This window comes from Macrobrachium nipponense, chromosome 19 (genome assembly GCF_015104395.2).
Source record: "Macrobrachium nipponense isolate FS-2020 chromosome 19, ASM1510439v2, whole genome shotgun sequence".
Lineage (NCBI taxonomy): Eukaryota > Metazoa > Arthropoda > Malacostraca > Decapoda > Palaemonidae > Macrobrachium > Macrobrachium nipponense.
Window position 1 is genome coordinate 33283187 of NC_061088.1, and position 14767 is coordinate 33297953.

At 50.3% G+C, this 14767-nt stretch overlaps 1 protein-coding gene across 1 annotated transcript in view; it reads right to left on the bottom strand.

Moving 5' to 3' along the window:
• Positions 1-14138, bottom strand: part of LOC135215803 (oligosaccharyltransferase complex subunit ostc-B-like) — a 44495-nt gene extending 30357 nt beyond the window's left edge. Inside the window, exon 1 of the mRNA XM_064250757.1 lies at positions 13857-14138. Within this exon, the coding sequence (XP_064106827.1) occupies positions 13857-13998 (142 nt within the window). The 5' untranslated portion in view covers positions 13999-14138. The remainder of the gene's footprint in view (positions 1-13856) is intronic.
• Positions 14139-14767: the final 629 nt, after the last annotated feature.

Genomic DNA, 14767 nt, shown 5'->3' on the forward strand with positions numbered 1-14767 from the left:
CCGACTCTTTTGTCTATAGCGTGCAATTCGCTGACACGCTTAGCAGAAGCTAGTGCATAAGAAAGAGTGCCTTCTTAGTCAAGTTCCTGAGTGAAGCCGACTTCAAAGGCTCAAACGGTGGCCCCATGAGGAACTTAAGCACACATCTAAGTTCCAAGCCACTGTATCTTGCGGGAGCTTAGTGGTTTCGAAAGACCTAATGAGGTCCGACAGATCTGAATTGGAGGAAATATCCAAACTCGATGTCGAAAAACCGAAGAGAGCATGGCTCTATATCCTCTGATCGTCGAAGGAGCCAGTTTCTTAGAGTTCCTAAGAAATAGAAGAAAATCTGCTATTTCTGTTAAAGAGGTCTCAAGAAGTAGAGACTTTAGCACTTCTACACCACTCTCTGAAGATTCTCCACTTCCCTTGATAGAGTTTGTTAGAAGACTCTCTCCTACAACTAGCGATAGCTTCTGCAGCTCTTCTTGAAAATCCTTTCCGCTCTGACAAGATTCCGGACAGTCTGAACCCTGTCAGAGCTAGAGCGGACAAGTTTTGGTGGAACCTCTTGAAGTGAGGTTGTTTGAGAAGCCACTTCTCTGGAGGAAGAAGTCTGGGGAAGTCTACTAACAACTGGAGAAGGTCCGGGAACCACTCTTTCCTGGGCCAAAGGGAGCGATTAACGTTAGCGTTACATTGCTGTGCGACATGAACTTGTTCAGCACCTCTCTTATTAGACCGAACGGAGGGAATGCATAAGCTTCCAGACCCGACCAATCCAACAGCATTGCGTCCACCGACCGCAGCTAGAGGATCTGGGACTGGAGAACAAAAGAGAGGAAGACGGTTGTTCCTCGATGTCGCGAACAGGTCTATTGACGGTCGTCCCCAAAGGCGCCAAAGTTTCTGACAAATCTTGTTGTCCAAAGTCCACTCCAGAGGTAACACTTGCTGTTGACGACTTAACTCGTCCGCCAGGACGTTCATCTTTCCCGGAACAAATCTCGGGACTAGCTGAACCTTCGCTTCGTTTGACCACAGGAGGAGATCCTTGGCTACTTCGTACAGAGAGAAAGACTGAGTCCCCCCCTGTTTCCGCACGTACGAGAGAGCCGTGGAGTTGTCGGAATGCACTGCCACTACTCGGCCTTCTACTAAGCTCCGAAACTGTCTGAGCCCTAAGAAAATTGCTAACAGTTCCTTTACATTTATGTGGAACTTCTTCTCCTTCTCCGACCAAGCTCCTGAAGTCCGTTGATTTCCCAGTAGGGCTCCCCAACCTGTGTCCGATGCGTCGGAAAAGAACTGTAGGTTCGGGAGATGGGTCGTAAATCTAACCCTTCTTCCAACCTTGCTCGAGAGAGCCACCACCTTAGGTCCTCTTTTATTTGATCTGTGACAGGAAAGGTAATCGAGTTCTGGTTTGTCTTCCCGCACCAAGAGGCTCTCAGAAAAACTGCAGAGGTCTCATGTGCAGTCTTCCCCAACGTCACAAATTTCTCCACTGACGTCAATTTGCCCAGGAGCCTCATCCACTGATTGGCAGAACTTACCTTTTTGTCCAAGAACTCCTGAACTGTCTCCAGACAGCCTTGAACCCTCTTCGGGGACAGAAAAGCCCGAAAAACTTGAGCATTCAGAATCATCCCCAAATAAAGATGCTCTGAGATGGAACCAACTGGGACTTCTGTTTGTTGACCAGAATTCCTAACTTTCTGGCAAGATCCAGAGTTGTTCCAAGGTCCTTCATGCACCGACTCTCTGATTCCGACCGGGAGAAGCCAATCGTCCAGATAGAGGGAGATTCTTACTCCTAATATGTGTAGCCAGCTTCCTATCGGGGATAGAACCCTGGTGAAAACTTGAGGAGCGGTCGCTAGTCCGAAGCAAAGCGCCCGAAATTGAAACACCTTGCCTTCGAACATGAACCTCAGGTACTTCCGAGATTCGCGATGTATCGGAATGTGAAAATAAGCGTCTTGCATGTCCAGAGAGACCATCAATCCCCCTGTCTGATGGACTCCAACCGACCGAGTGGTCTCCATATGAAATTTTGTTTTCTGGACATGCAAGTTCAGGGCGCTCACATCCAAAACCGGCCTCCTCCAGCCCCCTGATGACTTGGGACTACAAAAAGGCGATTGTAAAAAGCCTGGAGGAAAATCCCCTTCTATCTGTTCTATCGCTTCTTTGAGAACAAGCGCTTCCACTTCTGCGGCTAGCGCCAAAAATTTGTCTGAGCCCGGAGAGTATGCCTGGAATGGAATTGGCACAGGTGAGAGCGAGGGAGGTGAAAACGAGAGGAATACGATAGCCGAACTTGAGTACTTGCACTACCCAGGCTTCTGCTCCTCTGTTTTCCCATTCCTCCCAAAACAGAGCCAGCCTGGCTCCCACTGTGCATGAAGAACCGAGCTTTCATTTGGAAGGTTTGTTAACCTTGGCCGAGGCCTTAGACTGAGGTCGCAAATTCGATTTCGGCCGAAAGAAGCGCTTGGGTTTTCTCCCTCGAAAAGGCGCTTGGGCCAGAGGAGAAACCGAAGGAACAGTCTCCACAGGAGCTTTAGGTCTCTTAGTAGACTGTGGCCAGTAAATCCGAAGTAGATTTCTTATCTAGCGCAGACGAAATTGAACAACACTACATCGTTCTGGAAAGAGGTTATCTTTCACAAAAGGAGCAAACAAGAGCAGACTTCTGTTGGGACGTAACCCTTTTAGAAGCAAAGGAGCACCAAAGTTGCCTTTTCTTAGGTACCAAGGCGATGAGCGAAGCTAACTCATCACATCCATCCCTAATGGAATTTGTCCGCACAGACAGAACACCAATCCAATCCTCCGCTAACTCCTGGGAAAGAGAAGGACAGTCTTCGATCTTGGCCGCTAAAGCGCCAATAGTCCAATCAAGGAAGCTAAAGACTTCCAAAAGTTTAAATTGATTCTTTTACAACGTGGTCCACTCAGCGCTGTAAAGAAAACTTTCGCTGCGGCGAAAGCAGATCTTCTAGAGGAGTCGATTAAACTGGAGAAGTCTCCCTGGGAGGAGGCAGAAACTCCCGAGAGAAGGAGCTTCCCAGTTACATAAACCTATACCTCTTACGAAGCAACTTAGAGGGAGGGTAAGCAAAAAGAGCCTTCCCTAAGTCTCTTTTCATAGACATCCATTTCTCCGTCTCTTTCAACGAATGTCTAACCGCTTTAGATAGAACAAGTTTTGGGAGGAGAGGGTCTGAAGTTTTCCTCCTCATCAAAAAAGTCGAAGTTGGGGAGCGCGGAGCCGCTTTTCTCAAAATAATCTGGATAAGATACCAGAAGAAATCTAAGGAGACGTGAATAACACGAGAGGTGATGTGAATCCTCCTCCTCTACTTCTTCTTCCATTCTCCGATACCGCCGAAGAAGTAGACGGAACTACAACCGATTTCTGAAGGTTTCGAACCACCCTTGGACTCATTCATCCAGTTGGTTAACATCTCTAACTGCTTGCGCAAGGCGCCAGAGACGCAATCAAAAACAGTTTAACGAAGGCTTGGAAGAGCCTAAATGTTCAGCAGGAGGCGGAAAAAACTACTTGCGCCTCGCTCGGAGCCGCCGCCGAAATTCGAGGCGAAACAGGCGCATCAGACGTAACAGACAGAAAAAGCGCCTAAAGAAACACCCTTAGAACTGCTAGCTACAGCGCTAAAACCACAATCTCTACTAGTAGATGGAGCCGAAAAGGCACATTATTGAGGCGACGAACGAGCCGCTAACGGCCGCGGCGCAAACCCTACTCTCAGGCTCCTTATACCGCTTGACTGGAGGAGGCGAAGAATCGGCGCCTGAACGCCTCTTTAAGGGACGCGCAAACGGGTCGAATCTCGCCAAGAGCGCCGCGCGACCGGAGACGAATCGCTTGAATCATTTCGAAAGGCGTCTGACCGCAACACCTTTCCAACGCTTAACCGAGCCCTGTTGATGCGCAACAGGCTCAACAAGAGAGGCGCCTGTCTGTGGGCAAATCCCAGATCGACTCCCTTGGACTTCCGGTATGTCTTCTCCCCGGTGCGGGGGAGCTGGACAGTGACCTTTTGTCTAGGAGACGTGTCAGGACAGACAGACGCACCCTCAACTACACTCTTACCTGAGGCCGCTTTCTCCAAAAACGTCTTAACTGAATTACCAAGTTGCAAAACCGTATTCGCTAGTACCGAAAATTTCTGATCTAACCTCGATTCCAGACTGGCAATGGTGTCGGAAGAAACTACACGGGAAGCCGGAGAAGTGGGATTAGTAGGAGGAATAGGAGGTGTAGTTAAAGGAGACATAACAATTTGAGGAGAAACAGAAGGAACAGATGCATCGCAAGACGAAGCAGAGCTCAAGTCTACTTTCTCCCTAAGCGCTGCTTTTCTAATTCTGTCTTTAGCTAATTTCTCCGAGTATGAACTAAAAAACTTCCATTGAGAATCAGTCCAATCACTACACTCGTTACATGTTCGATCTGCTGAACAAACCTGTCCCCTACACTTAACACATTTAGTGTGAGAATCATATTCTAACTTGGATAATCTAGTTTTACATCCTGAGATGCAAAACCTAACTCCCGACGGACTAGAATCCGACATGGCAACGCCTAAATAAAAAGCAAAATAACAACAACGCCAAAAAAGAGTACTTCACCAATTCCGAAGATCAATTCCACCAGAAAAAAAGCGAAGCAAAGTCATCCAACCGCACCGACCACCGATGTTCACGACGGACGGCCGGCAGGAAAAAGAATTGATTCACCTGGGCAGTTGTACCTGGTTCTCCCCAGCGAGTGGAGGGAGATGACGTCATCACCACCAGTGTTGGCGACGCCGACGCGCTAAATTTGAATTTAGTATCCTGCCGCTCGTGGAAATCACGGCTCTATAATTGTTCGGTAAGACACTACAATAAAACTTGTAATTGGTACCAACACCCCACATAGTATTCCAAAGTAAATTTACCATTTGGCAGCAAATGTACGCAGTAATACAGTAGTAATAAATTGGCAAAACAAGTTGTGAAAACATGACAATTTGTCCAAAATTGCATTTTTCCTAACTATACAAACCTGAGGTCCTTTTATAATAGGAAGGTACTAGCGGCAGCTGGATAGGTCGTAAGCTTTCTTTGAACAAGGGGTTCGGTAGTTAACTGCTTGTCCGACAGCGCGCGCAACGCGCGACTGGGAGGTAAACAAATCACTTTTGCTTTTGGCCCAAGCAAAAACTGCAGAGTGAGGGGTGGCATGAGGTGGGGCTATGTGTAAAAGGACCTCAGGTTTGTATAGTTAGGAAAAATGCAATTTTGGACAAATTGTCATTTGTTCCGACACGGCATACAAACCTTCGGTCCTTTTACAATAGGAAGACTCACTTCTTGGTGGGTGGAATCTGAGTCTTTTGTGAACAGACTGGTGTTCGCCCAACCTTGGAAGCCTCCCTGGTCGTAAGAGCGAGGGAGGGATCCAAGCCTCTGTCCGATTGATCGGGGTGTGCACCGCAGGATCAATGGTCAGACCTCTGGACCGAGTACTAAGAGAGAGGCAAGCGTATCTCTTCGTACCAGCAATGTAAGAACTTGTTCCTGTACAGGAGCAAATATAAAGTCATGGATTTGACTCCTGTAGGCATCCACTTCCCCCCCCTTGTAGGAGGAAGTGGTGGATATTCTGCTCCCATCCCTAGTGAAAGGGATAGGATGGGGCTCTGTCATATAGCTCACCTGCATCTCGTCCTCATCCAACGTAGTGACGACCGTGGCCCTCTGCCCATAGGTAGAGGAGGAGGAAAAGACGGGAAGAGGGAGCCAGTCACTCACTCATTCCACATCCATCCACACAGTCACACCAGGACTCGATGCTGTTTCAGCCTGCGAGGGTCTGGGTTTGCTACACAACTTGTTGAGCAGCCACCACGGGTCCCAAGGAAAGGTATCCAAGGACCTGTGGGCAATATCCCGAAGGTAGAAGGCCGTAAAGGTAGTCTGGTTAGACCAGACCCCTGCCTTCAGTACCTGCGCCACGGAGAAGTTCTTACGAAACGCCAACGGGGGGCCAATACTTCTGACTTCGTGAGCTCTCGGACGGGACGTACGGATGTCGTCACTACCATCAGCCTCATACGCCCTTCTGATGACCTCACGCAGTCGGAATGAAAGAGTGTTCTTGGATACTCCTTTCTTGGTTACCCCGGTGCTAACGAAGAGGCGTCGATACTCAGGCCTGAGGTATCGAGTTCTCTTCAGATAGCGTCTTAGCGCCCTCCCAGGACAAAGCAGCATCTCATCCGCATCATTATCGGTGAAGTCCATTAGGGAGGGATCGTGAAACGACTCGAACCTGTCGTCAGGGATCGACGGTTTCTGAGTCTTCGCAACGAAGTTCGGGACGAATCGAGCGTCACCGATCCCCATCCCCTGGAATGTCGTACATCATGGAAAGACCATGAAGTTCCCTACTCTCTTCGCCGATGCCAGGGCCAGCAAGAAGAGTGGTCAGATCCCACGCAGGGAGCCTGAGTTCCTGGGTGGGCAAGACCTTTCGAAGCTCCTCATGAGCAAGGAGATCTCGAACGAGTTCGAGATGTCCAATCCCCTCAGTTTTCAGGACGTAGCGCCAAGGCGGCTCTGTATCCTTTGACTGTGGAGACTGAGAGGAGCTTCTCTCGGCTGAAGAAAAACGAGAAAACGGAAATCCGCTACCTGCTGAAGAGAGGCTCTGAGAGGAGATAGACCCCGTCTACGACACACCACAGAAGACGGCCGACTTCCCCTGGTACACAGCTGCAGAGGACTGACGGACGTTTCCAGCCATCTCTGTTGCTGTGCTACGAGAAAAAGTCTCGTTCGCAAGAGATGGTGGATAACAGCCAGCCGTGAAGACGTAGGGACTGGACTGCTCGGTGGTACCGCTCGACGTGTGGCTGGGCGAGAAGGTTGTGCCAAGGGGGAATCTCTCTCGGTTCTCCTGCGAGAAGAGCCAGCAGTCCGGTATACCAAATGGCCTGTGGCCATTTGGGAGCCACCAGGATCATCCTGAGATTCGGGGTGACCAGTGCTCGACTGATCACCTTGCGAATCAGGCTGAACGGGGGAAAGGCATAGGCGAAGAGGTTGTCCCACGGGTGTTGAAGAGCGTCCTCTGCAGCTGCCCATGGGTCCGGCACGGCCGAGAAGAACACCTGGAGCTTCCTGTTGTGCCGGTTGGCGAACAGATCCAACGACTGGTTGCCCCCATAGGTCGAAGATCCTTTTCCTTTCCACCACGTCCTGGTGTAGAGACCATTCGGTCCCTATCACCTGATCCCGACGGCTGAGCGTGTCTGCTACTACCTTCCTTTTCTCTGGAATGTAGCGTGCCGACAGCTCTATTGAGTGTGCCTCGGCCCACTCGTGCACCTGCCGAGTCAACTGGTACACGGGAGAGACACTAGCCCCCCCCCTGTCTGTTGACGTAGGCCACTAGCGTGGTGTTGTCGCACATCAACGCCACTGAGTGTCTCACCAAGCGGTACTGGAACTCTTGGAGAGCGAGGAACGCTACCTTGAGTTCCAGTACATTGATGTGAAGGTGCTTGTCGTTCTCGTCCCACACTCCTGAAGTCAGCAACTCCTCCAGGTGTGTGCCCCATCCCTCGGTCGATGCGTCTGAGGACAGCTGCATGTCGGGGGGGGAATGCGCAGAGGCACTCCTCTTAAGAGGTTCCTGTCGTCCAGCACCAGGCTAGATCCTGCCTTATTTCCGGTGTCAGTGACATTGGAAAGCGTTGGGGATCCGTCGCCTGCGACCAACTCTCCTTTAGCCTCCACTGAAGAGACCGCAGGTGAAGACGCCCGTGAGGGACTAACTTCTCGAGTGACGACAGGTGTCCGATCACGACTTGCCACCGCTGAGCTACCTGCTCCTGTCGAGACAGGAACTGGTTGGCTGCCTCCTTGAATCTGCTACCGTGTCGATCAGCATACCCAGATACTTCATCCTCTGCTTGGGCTCGAGATTGGACTTTTCGAAGTTCACAACGATCCCCAGATCGCGACAGAACTCGAGCATCAGATCCCTGTCCTGTATCAACTGCGAGCGGGAGCTCGCCAGGACTAACCAATCGTCGAGGATACCTCGTCAGACGTATCCCGTGCGAATGGGCCCAAGCAGGCACCAGAGTGAACACTCTTTTTGCGTGAACACCTGTGGGGCGGTTGAGAGACCGAAGCAAAGTGCCCTGAATTGGTACACCGTCCCGTCGAGGATGAAGCGGAGGTACTTTCTGGAGGACTGATGAATGGGTATTGGAAATACGTATCCTTCAAGTCCACCGAAAGCATGAAATCGTTCTCCCTGATGGAGTCGAGCACTGAGCGTGCCGTCTCCCTCGTGAACCGGGTCTGGCGAACAACCCGGTTCAGGGGAGAGAGATCTATCACCGGGCGCCAGCCTCCCGTAGACTTTTCCACCAGGAAGAGTCGACTGTAGAAGCCCGGTGACTGATCCGTGACAATTTCTACAGCTCTCTTGCTCAGCATGGTCTTGATCTCCTGTCTCAGTGCTACGTCCTTCGATGACCCTGGAACGTACGACTGCTGTTGGACCGGGTTGGAGGTGGGGGGTGGCCGAGATTCGAAGGGTAATAGATATCCGTCCCGAAGGACATCTTACAATCCAAGGTCTCGGTGCCGTAGCGCTGCCAAGTTGCCCAATGGCTGGCCAGGCACCCCCCCACTTCCGGCAGCAGGTGAGGGGGAACGCCGTCCCTAGCGTTTCCCCCCTTTCTTCGACTTCTTCCCAGAGCCTCCACGGGAGGAGGAGGGCTGGGAGGAGGGCTGGTTACGGCTCCCCTTGTTAGAAGTCGAAGAAGACAGAGTCTTTCTCCGGGGCTTCGACGCAGCTACCGTCTTGGCCACCGAGGAAGCGCTAGCCGAGCTCTTAGAGTTGGCCGCAGTCCGAGGCTGCCCAGAAGCCTTCGAGACTGCCTGGTGTACCAGACGGTCACTGTCGTCAGTGCGCCGTCTGTCCACCGCAGCGTCCACCATCTCTCTTGGAAAGAGAGACGTGGAACTCCGTAAAGGTCCGTTGCGAAGTCCCAACGCCGCTTCACGCCCGGCCGCCCTGGAAACCCGATTAAGGACGGCGTCCCTTCGTCGGAGAACCAGGTTGGCCCACAGGTTCACCGTCTGGTGGGCAAGGAAGGAGATGGCTCTTCCTCCAGACTGGCAAAGTCTCCTAAAGGCCGAGCCATCTTCAGGAGAAATTCACCCGGAGTTGGCTGCGACCTTAGATACTGTGAGGGACCACAGATCTAGCCAGGCGACGGCCTGGAAAGCTGCCATGGCGGTAGATTCCAGGCCGAGTGCCTCTTGCTGCGAGAACCATAGGTTCAACCATAGGTTCTCGGACAGGAGCTGCTGCAGAGACACACCCGGAGTCAGCCTGGCTAACTCCGGGTTCACCTGTTTGGGCGGCATCGGGTCTTCAGATGGCACGTAAAACCGCCGCTGTCGCAGCAGAGGAGGTGGAAGCAGCTTGCTCGACCTGCTAGCCTTGAGCGAACCGTCTTGTCCGGAAACAAGCGATTCAACCTGGTCCAGCACTGAGTCGGCAAGCTCGGAACGCGGCAAACCCACCGTCGGTCTGGGTTCCCTCTTCAGGCCCCAGAACGACTCGAGCCGAGACGTGGGCTCGGATGGTGGGAGCGGCGATCCTTCCCCGAGGTCGTTGTGCTGACGAATCAGCGCAATAACCTCGGCAAAGTTCCTCTGGATCTCAGGAGTGACTGCGTCCTGCGGAGTCGGACCATCCAGTCCTTCAAACAGGAGCATCTCTCGAGAGCCTCCTCCCTCAAGGGGAGGAACAGCGACAGACCCCTCTCGGTCTGCTCCAACCACTTGTGCGTACGACCTGGCTGGTCCGAGAACCGTGCCTGGTACGTACGACGACGTGGTGGGATCCTGAGGGGCGCACCCCTCACGATCATTAGCAGACCTGACGCTCCCTCCTCGCTCGCTGGCAGAACCAGCGGGCTTGGAAGACTGCAGGCGATCGTCAACCCGCGGTGGCGATCGAGCTGCAGACCTAGTCGAGCCGTCTCGCTGTGGAGAACGGCTGGACCGAGAACAGCGTCCCCCTCCGGTCTCGTGTGTCAGAAGAGCTGGTGCCGGTCGCCGTACCCGATCGCTCTCTGTGCGAGTGACGGTCAGGCGACCGGCGAGCTCTACTGTCACGGTGAGACCGGTGCGTGTCCTCACGGCGCGTCAGTTCGCTGGTACCAGCCGTGGCTGGTGCCGGCGAACGGGGGGACCTCTTCCCAGCCTCAGTCCGTGGCCGGTCATGGACCGTCACGTCCGCCCGGGTAGCCAGCTGCTCGCCGCGAGAGCTGGTCTGGTGAGAGTCGCGTGAGCGGCTGTCACCAGTCTTCCGCTCCGTGCCGTGAACCTGACGCTGAGCGGACTCAGAGGTCTGGTTCCTGGCTGCACGGTCGCTGTTAGGCGACCGTACACTCGATACCTCTCGCGAACGAGAGGCCGAGACGGATCCTGCTGCCGTCGGCCTAACCACTACCAGCAGGTGAGGAAGTGCCGGTGTTAGCCGGCACTCCTCTGGTCCCCGTAGTCTTCTTCCTCGCGGAAGAAGAGACGGGTCCTGCCCCCGAAGGAGCAGGGTGACCAGCGGAAGAACCCCCCGTCTCACCAGAGCGAGACGGGCCCTTAGAAGTTCCCGAAGGAGACTTCTTAGGGGGGGGGAGACGACCTTCTTCTTCTTCGGCGGGGAGCCTTAGACGAAGAAGGGGAAGAGGCGGCAGACGACGACGACGACGAAGAAGACGATGAAGACGACGACGACACCTCTTCTTCTTCTTCTTCGTCAACCTCCTCAGGACCGACGTCAGATCTGACATCCAGAGCGGAGCCGGGGCTGCTGTTGCCGAAGCAACAGGGCCCGGACGCACCTGTCCGAACAGATCAGCATCGGGAGCAGCGGGGCCAGGAACAGGAACAACGTCAGCAGGTGCAGGCATCACAGGAACAGCAGTAGAGACGGCAGGAGCAGGTACAGTAACGGCATCAGTGGTCATCACGTCACGTCCGTGAACGGCGGCTGGGCAGGTACGGCAGGTACGGCAGGCTGTCCAGTTGGACGGACCAGCGGAACAGACATCCTTGGTACTGGTGGGAGGTCCAGGGGCGAGCTCTTCGGGCACACGAAGTCCGGTCGCGGCAGCACGGCCAACCCCAGTTGGCGGCATCACACTCCCCCGTGGTACGGCGACTGGCCCCTGCACCGATGTAGTAGGTATTACAGAGACCGCGTGCGGGGTGTACACCAGGTGAGGAGGTGAAGCGTAGCCAGGTGTTGTAAGGGTCGTGGTGGTGGTCGTAACCGTCGCATGGGTGACCGCCACTGAGCCAGCGAGATGATAGAGCAGCCCCTGGACACTCGGCACGCCCTGCAGCCCCAACGATGCCCACACCTGTCCGAGGTCGTCCTTCGCGGCAACCGCACCTGAGGAAGCAAAAGTCGGGTGATTAGCAGGATCCTCTATCCGCTCTCGCGAAGACGAACGGATAGAGGACCCAGAGTACAACTCGACGTCAGGGTATCTTGCGCCCTCCTCCACTCTCGACAAGTCAGGTGAGGAGAAGGACCCAGAAACCCCCCCCCGAAGGGGAAGGCACCAAACGTGGAAGCTGAGCAGGCGGCAGGAAAGAGACGAAGTGTCCGTAACCAAAGGAGTCGCGGGAGAGCTTTCCGACGACTCCTTTGCAGGCCTCTCGCTTCTTCCCGCCCCCATACAAAGTCCACTGCGCCTCCGACCAATTATTACACACTTCACAGGGCTCGGCTCGGGTGCCTTCGCGCCCCCGACACCGAGCGCACAAAATATGTGGGTCAATTTCCGGGAATGAGCGGAACTTTCCGCATTTACGCCCTTCGGTACCCGGGCATAGTCTCCGTGGGGTAGCGAGGCGAGGAGATTCCATGATTGACCAATAAATCACAATTAAATGAATAAAGAGAAATGATCGTACTTACAATGATTCTTTCATACACAAACACAACCATATACTCAAGGAAAGCAAACGACGAGAAGCGGGCAGAGAGCGTCGAACACACACGTCTACTCGCTGTGAGGCCGAAAGCAAAAGTTATTTGTTTACCTCCCAGTCGCGCTTTTGGGCCTTAAGCGCGCCTGTCGGACAAGCAGTTAACTACCGAACCCCTTGTTCGAAAGCTTACGACCTATCCAGCTGCCGCTAGTACCTTCCTATTGTAAAAGGACCGAAGGTTTGTATGCCGTGTCGGAACAACTATGATATTTGCTTGTACTGTACATGATGCAAAAAGAAACATGGTTCAAGTCAATTAGAATAATTGTTCTTTTTTTTCTTTTTTTAGGAATGTGCATGCTTCTTGCAGAAATGGCATTTTACTAGAAAATACCAGGCAGAAGTGTTGTTTACATTACCTTCATAAAAGGGTGCCAATTGAATATGCATTTTTGAGAACTCCCACAATTGGGCTATGAGATTTTAATAAATTGTTATAAATAGGTTTGTTTCCTATTTGATTTGTGATTTCAATTTTTATTTGCTTTTTATGGAAATTAAGTTAAACCTAGATTTTTGCTTATACAGTATTCTGTAAAATACAGCATTGCATTAGTTCCACGCTGGACGAGTGGTTTTCGAGCTGGGCTGCCAATCCGGTGGTCCCAGGTTCGATTCCCGGCTCGGTCAACGCGGAATCAGAGAAATTTATTTCTGGTGATAGAAGTTCATTTCTCGATATAGTGTGGTTCGGATCCCACAATAAGCTGTAGGTCCCGTTGCTAGGTAACCAATTGGTTCCTAGCCACGTAAAAATATCTAATCCTTCGGGCCAGCCCTAGGAGAGCTGTTAATCAGCTCAGTGGTCTGGTAAAACTAAGATATACTTAACAGCATTGCATTTGTTATAAAAGGGTACCTTACTTTTACTACTTTGTTGTTGTACTTTTTTTAGTTTTATTAACAAATATTGCTTAACTTTTGCCTAATCAGCATGCAAGTTAAGTCTGCTTTTTCATTTTGATTTCATATTATTGGTTTTGATCATCCCATGCTTTGTTTGCTATTTAAATTCTGATATATGCATGTTTTGTTTGCATGACTTGTATGACTATTGCATGCAAATGAAGCATGTGCCATTTCTTTTACTTTGTTTATGTTCTTTGCAAGAACATTTGTGTACAGTTGCTTAGGTATGTACAGTATACAATCATAAGCACAAGCCCAAAAAAAGGAAAATAATTACTGTATCTATATTGGTGAAATAATAAGATAATATGAGAATAAGTTTTTGTTCATTCTAACTGCCCTCTCAATTTTAGATAAAGATACTTAGCAATTAATGTTACATTAACTGAAGGATTTTATTTAATGATTCAGAAATGCCTAATATATAAGTCATAAGCTATGATAGAGCCCTATAATCATGTTAACAAGCAATATTAATCGATTTAGTATTCAATAATTTATAAAGAGAAGTTTATTGGAGCATAAGAATAAATTTTAACATTTAAAAAAGCCGCGCTACGCCACAGCCGAGTTTTAGTTGAGGGCATAATCAATAGATGGCGCGCATCCTGACGGGTTGGATGACGTTTTTTTTAATGGTATAAATAGTCAGTTTCCCATCTTTCGTTTATTGTCTTTGGTCAGGACGCATTAAAGTACTTTTTCTGGAAGGTGGGTCAACGAGCGGGCAAGAATGGCCCAGGTAGTCCACTCGGTTGTCAACCCTATGTTCTTGCCATCAATTCCATAGCTAGTATCCTCCACATACCGTAGACAAGAGAACATAAATTAGGATAGAATATGGCCAACCCACTTACCTCCAGTTACCAGGAAATAAGAGAGGAGCACAAAACTGAAGACGACCATAGGAGACGGCATCACTAGCCATGACGGCTTCTTCAATTTCAGTTTCGGCAATTCCAACACAAAGTACGGAATACTGTAGAACACGTCCAACATCTTGTAATGCTGAGAACCTTTGACGTTTGTTTAATAATGTTGAGCGTTCACTTCGAATTAATACTGGGTACCAACGACCCGGCAAATCTGTCTAGGCAACGAACTACTAAAGTACTAGTCTACTAGATACTACACTACTTGTCTACTACTTCATAATTTCAACTACGACCAATAGCGATGAGTTGAGCTAAGCCGATGACAGCTTCAATATGGCACCTTCTGAAATGAGTCTACTCTGAAAAATGAAGTGTTTCTCTTTTCCTTTTGCTAAACAAATTCATACATTGTTCCCTCTATTGTAATTGAAATTGGCAGGAAATTAATTTGACTCTATTTCTATGCAAAACTATGGAAAAAATATTCAAATATTAAAATTATATAAAAATGTTCTTTAATCATTTTATATTCATCTTCATATTCATAATCTAAAAATAAACAAATTAGTTCTGGTCGTATCGTAATAAAAAAAATCTATACATAAAATATATTCAGTGGAAAAGACGACCTCAATCATTATACGATTAGTAAATGTCCAAGAAACATTATTTTTTTCTAATAAGCCAAAGTTCTTATGGTGGTCTGAATACACAAACCTTGACAACAACAACACTTTACTAGGCATTCTATTGGTTACTCTTCCGCCAATCACGCAGCAAAACGCGGCGTAGCCACAGATATGAGAGCATTCCTAGATGTATGATTTTCTGCAATTTAAATAAAAAAAAGAAGAAGGACAAATCGATTTCAGGAATCATATATCTAGACTTTC